At 47.0% G+C, this 8,807-nt stretch overlaps 1 protein-coding gene across 2 annotated transcripts; it reads left to right on the top strand.

Annotated features, from left to right (window-relative positions):
• The first annotated feature begins 1,874 nt into the window (after positions 1-1,874).
• On the top strand, positions 1,875-8,343 carry CANT1 (calcium activated nucleotidase 1). 2 transcript variants are annotated; one of them, XM_015416994.1, is made up of 4 exons: positions 1,875-1,942; positions 4,651-5,308; positions 5,708-5,911; positions 6,318-8,343. In XM_015416994.1, the coding sequence occupies exons 2-4, from the start codon at positions 4,672-4,674 to the stop codon at positions 6,686-6,688; spliced, it is 1,212 nt and encodes a 403-aa protein (XP_015272480.1). In that variant the 5' UTR covers positions 1,875-1,942; positions 4,651-4,671; the 3' UTR covers positions 6,689-8,343. The 2 variants fall into 2 exon arrangements, with proteins under 2 accessions (XP_015272480.1, XP_015272481.1); XM_015416995.1 differs by lacking the exon at positions 1,875-1,942 and adding an exon at positions 4,233-4,280.
• Positions 8,344-8,807: the final 464 nt, after the last annotated feature.

Genomic DNA, 8,807 nt, shown 5'->3' with positions numbered 1-8,807 from the left:
ACACTCAGTGAGGGACCACAAAGTAGCTGTTTTATTGCAAAGGAACTTCAGGAACAGGAGATTGCTGAATTACAAGTTATTACAACACTCAGAACAATAGAACTCCCAGGAGTTAACAGAGATATCAGCTTCTTATCTCACTACACATGCTAAGTCACTCAGTTCTCACTTACATACAAAAATCAAACTTTGTTGGTCTTAAAGGTGCCACTGGACTCAAACTTAGTTCCCACATCTGTTAACTCCTTTACTATCTGTATACCAACTTACTGCTATTTACATGTCTTACCTAATGTGTTATTCCAATCTTAGATGCATTAATTGCTCAATAACTCAGGTATCTTGACTCTAATTAGCTCTTCCTGGCAACTACCCCCCCACACCTATATGTAATATTTGAGGAAATCTGTTTCAATTAATCTGAAGGAGTATACATACTAATTCAGTTCTTGCTTGTACCCAAAATTGAACTTTATTTATCTTGTAGGTACCACTGGACTCAAACCTTGTTCCCACATCTGTTAACTCTTGTATTTGTATGCTAATTTACTGCCACTCACAGATCTTTCTTACATCCAATTTCAGTTATAATCACCCAGTACTTATGCATCTTCTTGACTCTAAATGGCACTTCCTGACAACAAAGCCCGCTCCACCCCCTGTAAGTAAAGGTTGAGGAGGTTCTGTTCCACTGTATCTAATGAAGTGTGCTTGCACACAAAACTATTGTTATGAATAAAACTTTGTTGGTCTTAAAGGTGCCACTGGACTCAAACTTTGTTCTGGACTCCTCACAGTATGCATAAGACACAAGTGAGCACCTCTCTTGAGCAGATACGGTAGTAACTCTGAAGGCAGCTTGGGGGGGGGGGGGATTCCCAGTGCTTTAGGATGGATTTTAGGGAAGGTTTCAGGGAAACATCAATGTGCATGTTCTTCCAATTGCATCCATTTGAGTATTTTGATTATTTCCCTATTGGCTATGAGGGCATTGAATTCAGCTAATTATACACTGCCCTAACTTGGATGGCCCAGGCTAGTCCAGTCTCATCAGATCTTGGAAGCTAAGCAGCATGGACCTTGGTTAGTATTTGAATGGGTAACCACGAAGGATGTCCAGGGTCACTATGCAGAGGCAGGCAATGGCAAAACCACCTCTGAAGGTCTCTTGCCTTGAAAACCCTGCTAGGTTGCCATAAATCACCTGTGGCTTGACAACACTGTCCACTCCACCACCGATTATATACATGTTCTATTTCTTATTATTATTTTTTATCTTGGGGGCCGGCCAAGATGTTGCTGTGGTCAACACAAGATGCCTGCTTTTAAAAACATTTCAGAGGAATCCCAGCTGAATAGCAAGCTATATTACTGAGCCAAGGACCACAATGCCACACTGCCATCATGCCACAGTGCAGCCTACTGGCTAGAGTGCCAGGTTGGAATCTGGGATAATCATTCCACCACGAAGTTCGCTGGTTGACCTTCGACCAGTCACTCTCTCTCAACCGCACAAGGTTGTTGTGAGGGCAAAATGGGGGAGGGGGAGCCACGTACACCACCCTGCGCTTCTTGGGCAAAAGACAAGAATGCACTAACTAGGTAGGGTTTATTTTTGAAACTTTGCCCTCGCATGCGGAAACTCCATCTGCAAAAATGGGGCACGACTCCACACACAGAAAATGCGATGACAAATCCGCGTCCCCGGATCGACTTTCGTGCACAACTTAGGAAATGCCTCTACCTCACCCACCCCCAAACCCTTCAGTTTTTTTCCTGTCTTGCGCTTCCTTCACTTCAACCACGCGGGATGTTGAGCCATGTAGTGGTTTTTCTAGCGCGGTGCATGTTGGGATTTGTAGTTCTCTCGAAAGAGGAGGGAGCGCTGCTAGAGGTCCTGCCCTCCCTCTGGTGGTTCCCGGCGCGGGGAGGAGCCCGGTCGGTGAGTGGTTGCCTGGAAGGAAGTGGGGGTATTTTTGTCGGACGCCTGGGTTCCTGGGCTACGCGGTGGTTGGGGGGTGGGGTTGCCATCGTCTCGAAGGGTCCCCTTTACTGGTCCCAGTCCCTGCACTGTCATGGACGGGGAATAGGTCGGGTACTGCCGGCCGGCCGGGCTCCCACCCTGGGTGGCTCTGGCCGTTCGTCGCACCGGAAAGATCATGGGGCGGTTGGTTCCCCTATTAGATCCTTTGGCGCGCCTTCCGTGCCGCTCCTGGAGCGGAATTGTAGCTGCGTCGGGGGAAGCCCTTTGCTGAAGGAAACTTGGGTGCCTTTCCTCTGGGCCTAAAGGCGATGCGGGGATTGCGGCAGCACAGTGACCTCTTTGTCTCTCCCCGCCCCGGAAAAATTCAGGCGCTATTGAAAGAAGGGGCATTGTTTGTTTGTACACGATAATACATCTGAAAAATGTATGCCAACGCTATCTGCCTAACGACGGCGCCAGAACTTTTAACACCTCTACCCAACGGGAGCAAGGATACTTTCCCTCCCAGTCCTCGTATGCACAAATGGCTAAGGGCATAGTAGAAACAGAGAGGTGGCTCGTACCCTATTGTAATACTGTGGAATTCCTGTGGGTATTGAGTAAAAGGACAGAACTGCTCCTTGTAGTGGAGCATGTGCCTTGTCACAGGATGTCACCATGTCTGTGCAATTCCTGGTGGTGGAGGAAACTGTCATCAAGTTGCAGCCAACTTATGGCAACCCTTCATGGACGCTTCAAGGCAGGAGACGTTCTTAGGTGGTTTGCCATTGCCTGCTTCTATGTAACAACAACCCCAGTGTTCCTTGGTGGTCTTCTGTCCAAATACTGACCATGGCCAACCCTGCTGAAATTTCCAAGATCTGATAGGATCAGGCTAGCCTTGTCTATTCAGATTAGGGTGTATGCAATTCTTAGTCCTCCTTTAATGTTCCTGTTCATCTAGTCCCGTTTGTAGATATACCATCCACTCTGTTCTCCAATTGGGCCCTCTGGGGCTTGTAGTGTTCAGGGAAGGTGTAGTCAGGCCACTGTTAAGGGATGGGGGGGTAGGGTTTCCAGATCCAGGTTGGGAAACTCCTAGAGATTTGAGGATGGAGCCTGGGGGAGGACAGGGACCTCTGGGTTGCAGTGCCAGAAAGTCTACCCTCCAAAGCATCCATTTTATCCAGGGGAACTGATCTCTTTAGTCTTGAGATGAGCTATGATTCTAGGGGATCCTCCCACCTGGATCCCTAAATAGCCTAGGCTTTTGAGTGCATGCACACTTCATCAGATGCATGCACACAAAAGCTTATACCCAGAATTAAGCTTTGGTGGTCTTAAAGGTGGCACTGGACTCAAACTTTGTTCTGCTGCTTCAAACCGTTACGGCTACCCACCTGATTTCCCTAAGGCGTATTGACTATGTCAAATGAAGAACATCAGTGCAAAATGTTTTTTTGTCTTTTTACAAGCCCTAGCAGATGGGCTTTCTCAGCTAAGGCCTGCAAACAGGGGCCCTGTAGAAATTGTTCTGGGAATTTAAGCATCTGTGGCCTCAACACAGGTTTTCTGGAGAGGTTTATTTGCTTCATCTATATCCCCACCAGGGCACTCATAGCGGCTTAAGTGATTTTCCTCTCTGCCGTGTTCCCCTCACAATAACCCAGTGAAGTACATTAGGGTGAGAGTATGTGATTGGCCCAAGAGTGGAGATTTAGACTTGGGTCTCCCAGATCATAGTCTCTGACACTCTGTTTTCTAAGTGAACAGGATCAGGCACATGGCAGTACCCATTCTAGGCTCTGAATGTAAGACCATCCGTTTGCATGCTAGATATTTTCCAATAAATAGCTTATTTTCTCTAATATTTTGGAGCCACACTGATGATGTAGCTGATGCAGGCATGGTGTAGGGAGAGAACAGGGAAAGCTGTTGCCATAGGGGTTATACATGCACTGCCATTCTTGCAGAATCTTTCAGGCTGCATATCACAGTGGCTCCTCAAGCAGAACAGGAAGGAAGGTCTGTCTGTTATATCTTTAAGCAGAATGGGTTGGGCAAGGCAAGGATTTCTTTGACTTGGTGGCAGTTGCTGCAGTTCCTGGTTTCTGTTTGGGGAGGAGCTGTGTTTTGCCACCTGTCACAGTCCTACAGGTGTGGCGTGTCCCCAGAGCTGCCAGCAAGATATAAATTGGGAACAGCCAAGCAATGCTGGAAGGGCAGGGAGCCCAGCATAATGGCTATCAAGATCATGTAAACAGCCAGTTTTCTGAGGTGGGAGAATCACTATGGGTCTGAGGATCCTTATCAACAGGTGAGAGGTTAAGATTCCTGAGTTCTCAGGGATAAGAATGCTTGTCGGAGAGGTTCTGGTTTATAGCCTTAGACAATCCTGCTTGAGAGAGAACTTTTTCTCCTTCTTCTCCTTCTCCTCTACTGCAGAATTCCCGGCCCAGTTGCCTGGCTTTTACCACTGCTGCTGCAGCCAATATCTGTTCTTGGCCCCTTTCCCTTTTTAAATAGCGTCTTCCTTCTACCATTGGCATGAACAAGCATCAGGAATGGTATCTCTGCTGCTCTCCTCTCTCTCTCTCTCTACTTCATCTTGAGAGCTTCAGAGCTCTCCCTCAGCTTCCTGTACTCCTTAATTTGTCCCTACTGACCCTGTTTTTTTGTCCCCCCAGGTTCCCAGGAACCTCAGGCTCATGCCAGTCCCACTCCGCCCACGCCTGCAATGGGATGAGTCTCTGAGTCCCTTGCGGATTAGTGTGGGCAGCCTCCCAGTGCTGGCGTCCATGACCAAGGCAGCTGACCCCCGCTTCCGCCTACGCTGGAAGGCCATTGTGGCAACCTCTCTGGCCTTGGCCCTTGTGCTGCTACTACTCTGCTTCCAGCGTACACCCTCGGTAAGCAGGCCAGTGCCTGCCAACGCTCATAACTGGCGGATCAGTGTGCTTCCCAGCGAACGGTACAATGACACATACCCTCTGTCCCCAGCCCAGCGGATCCCTGAAGGTGTGCGGTATCGCATTGGACTCATTGCTGACCTGGACACAAACTCCAAGGGCTCCAGTGAGCATACCTGGATCAGCTACCTGAAAAAGGGTTACCTGACACTGTCGGCCAGTGGGGACCATGTCTCTGTTGAGTGGGATACCAAGGACCACGTATTGGAGTCTCACCTGGCTGAGAAGGGACGTGGCATGGAGCTCTCTGAACTGGTAGTCTTTAATGGCAAGCTCTATGCTGTGGATGATCGCACGGGTGTTGTCTACCAAATCGATGGCACCAAGGTGGTACCTTGGGTGATCTTGTCAGATGGAGATGGCAGTGTTGGCAAGGGTGAGCTGCTTTTGTGTTGGGGAATGCCTTAACAGCCAGACCAGGTCCCAGTTTTATCTCCCTCAGTACAGCTATGACCACCTCAAATCTTTTGGCAGTCGGCAAATATAATCGAAATTTGCCACCATGGAATGGCAGTCTTCAGTGTTCTTTTGCTGTAGGTTCCAAGACATGCTGAAATGGAATTCCATTGTGCTTTTTAAAGGGCCCTGGGAAGTAAACATTCCCTGCCACCTCACCTTCACCCCCCCCCCCAAAGCACATATGCAGCACTCCATATGAGAGCATTGGGGCAGGCTTTGGACATGAGGCCATGGTGCATATTTTGACTAGAAATGTCACTTTCAAAAGCATTGCATGCCCTATCTTATGCCCTGAACTATGCCCTATTTTGCTCAGGTTTTAAGGCAGAATGGTTGGCAGTGAAGGATGAACATCTGTACGTGGGAGGCCTGGGCAAAGATTGGACAACAGCCACAGGGGAGGTGCTCAACCAGAATCCTGAATGGGTGAAAGTCATCGGCTACAAAGGTGATGTGGCTCATGAGAACTGGGTGGCCAATTACAATGCACTCAGGGCGGCAGCAGGGATCAAACCCCCAGGTAAGCATGGGCAGATTCTTGGATTGCAAAGTGAGCATGTTGGCACCTGTTTACTTCATGTGATTCTGCTTCCAAGATGTCAGGTTTTTGAGATTTTATGTTTTTACTGAGGACTGGACTAGTTAAACAGAAGAAAGGAAGGCGAGGAAGCTGTGGAATTTGGGAAGGCAGGACACAACAGTGCTTAGGGGGTGTGTAAGGAATTGTTTCTTTATTCTTGTACAGCCTTGCCAAGACCTGTGCACTAGTTCTATCTGCCATCGATTCCCAGTGCTTGTTGTAGCCACTTCCTAAGTCTTGCTGAAGTCATATTGGTCTGTCCTTGTGTTTAGACCTTCTGTGGCTGCACTGCTTTTACCCCTGGCCCTGTGCTCACCAGTGTCCATTTTTGTTCTGTCTCTCACAGGTTACTTGATCCATGAGTCTGCCTCCTGGAGTGAAACACTCCAGCGCTGGTTTTTCCTGCCTCGCCGAGCTAGTCATAAACGTTACAATGAACAGGAGGATGAACGCCGTGGCACCAATTTACTTCTTAGTTCCACACCAAACTTTGCCGATATCACTGTGAGCCATATTGGTGATATCACTCCCACCCATGGCTTCTCCTCCTTCAAGTTTGTCCCTGGCACTGATGACCAGATCATTGTGGCACTGAAGTCTGAGGAAGATGCCGGACGTGTGGCTACCTACATCACAGCCTTCACCTTGGATGGGCGTTCCCTACTGCCTGAGACCCGCATTGGTTCTGTCAAATATGAGGGCATTGAGTTTATTTAGTTGAGAGGATGAATGTTTTGAGATAGGGCAGGTAGACTAAGGGAGGGGGGGGTGTCTCTTGGGTATCTTCCTCTAATTGCAGAGCATGATGGGACTGAGTAGTGGCATGGTTTTCACCACCATAAAAGCAACTTTTCTTACAGCACGTGTGGCCTGACTGTTTCTGTGCCAACTCCTAGTGGTGCAAGGTGGGCAGTGCCTCTGCAGTTTACTTTTCTCTGCTTCATGGCATCCTACAAGGGATTTGTCTCGCTTCCATCTGTTTCCCTGTTTTACTCAACTAGTCTGGTGGGCATATGTGAGGAGGAATGGGCTTCATGTTCTTCCTACCCTGCTCCATCTCCCTCAACTTTTATTTACGATGATTCACATGTGCCTTTGCTCGGAAGGGGAGGTTTTGGCACCTGATTCTTCAGCAAGGTGATTATCCACTTATTGAGATTATTCAGTTACTTCCTTCATCCTCCCCACCTCATCCCACAGTTGTGTTGATATCGATTGGATGGGTGCTTCTCTTATGGAACTGGGCTTTTGATTTGGGAACAGACCCTCTCGCAGTAGGGAGGGGATAACAGCATAACTGGGTGTTGGTGTGTGTGGAACTAGAGTGTGTTGGTCTGAGGCAAAGGGATCCCTGAGGCACTCTGGGCCATTTGTAATTTTGGGACATGGTAGTCTAAAATGCTGCATGTATGCACCCTATATGTCATAAGCCACCCTTTAGAGTCAGTTCAGGGTCCCTAAATACTTCAAAGGGTAGATGTAGGAGTAAACCACCCTGTGTTGTTTGGAGGTCATTATTAGAGAGGTCTGTTCTCCATAATCATGGTCCTTTTTTAACGTTGTGGTTTTCAAAAAGGAAGGGTTAGGGTGGGATTCAGGGTCAGGAAGCCAAAATCCCATAAGAGTATTGAAATCAGAATAAATGGAATGCATTTGTTGGATGTGTGTGATCCTTCGTCTCCTTGTGCGATGGGAGGGGGACCATGACTGTAGCTCTGTGGCCCCTTTTTCTTGGGCAGGGGCCCTGGCAGCCACCCTGGTATGGTATATATTCCTTTCCCAGTCCTAATGTTCTAATGGCTCCTTGTTTGGGCTGCAAGTCCTAATTTTACAAGAAATGTGCTTATTTCCTGACAGGTAGACTTTTCTATGTGTTTTTGAGTCTTATGAAACCATCTGGAGGAATTTAGGCTATCAGGTATCCCAAAAGTTCTTTTGGTTTATACCATAACATACATGACTGAAACCTGGGCCTTTTTCCCCTGTAGAAGGATGTTCTAATACAAAATAAGTAATATTGTTTTTTTATCAGTGCTTACCGAAATCAGCCATTCCCAAAATGCTCTCCACCCCATACATTTGGTTTATCTGTACCTAGCTGCTGAATCAGTTATGGGATTGTGTTCTGAATGATAAATCGCTAGATGGCAGCACTTGGTTGTTGCACAGTAAGTTGGCTGTTTCTCAGCTCATTCAACCTTCCCTGCAAGAAGGGAGGGGGAAGTGTCGCAGTGTTTACATCAGCTATGTCAAGTCAGATCAATGTGTTCTATTAGTTTTTGCTGTTAAATATTAATAAAATTCAAATGACTCTGTAAAATATAAAGCTGAATTCAGGATAAAAATAAATGAAGCTGGTATTCAAAATTTAATAACCACACTGTTTGTTTTGGCTGGAGAGTGTTATTGGGTGAGTAAAATAGAATAGGACTGACTGGTGTTGCTGCAGTTCAACAGTAATCTAAACAGGCCAATGTGTCTGCAGAGTAGCTACTGCCTACAAGTCAGATGCCAGGCTTGGAGGCATGGTCAGAGTGGAATAGCAGTGAGTACCATTTATCAGTGATTTCACTTCTGTACTTTTTGCTTAAATTTTGTGATTCAGTTCTTACAATCACTAACATAAACATACATTTGAAAGGACAGAAAAAACAGTACTTTATTGTTTTACTCTGATGAAAAGGTGAGTTAATCTGCATCCTCAAGGATCAAGACCTGATTGATCTGTGCTAAAGATGTCTGTGAAGCTGGGCTTGTATTCTATAGACAGCTTCTTGTCAATAGTTCTTTAAGAGCATATTGGTAAATGAGGAAAAACAAGAAAGAAAGCACCAAG

This window comes from Gekko japonicus, unplaced genomic scaffold, assembly GCF_001447785.1.
Source record: "Gekko japonicus isolate JY-2015 unplaced genomic scaffold, Gekko_japonicus_V1.1 scaffold518, whole genome shotgun sequence".
NCBI classification, from domain to species: Eukaryota; Metazoa; Chordata; class Lepidosauria; order Squamata; family Gekkonidae; genus Gekko; species Gekko japonicus.
Note: the sequence above shows the minus strand (reverse complement) of the source record. Positions and strands in the feature narration are given on the sequence as shown.

Excerpts from the sequence above, each read along its gene's own strand:
- CANT1 (XM_015416994.1), top strand. The coding sequence starts at position 4,672 with ATGCCAGTCCCACTCCGCCCACGCCTGCAATGGGATGAGTCTCTGAGT. Across the intron at positions 5,309-5,707 it reads AGATGGCAGTGTTGGCAAGG|GTTTTAAGGCAGAATGGTTG; the intron begins GTGAGCTGCTTT and ends TATTTTGCTCAG. Across the intron at positions 5,912-6,317 it reads AGCAGGGATCAAACCCCCAG|GTTACTTGATCCATGAGTCT; the intron begins GTAAGCATGGGC and ends TGTCTCTCACAG.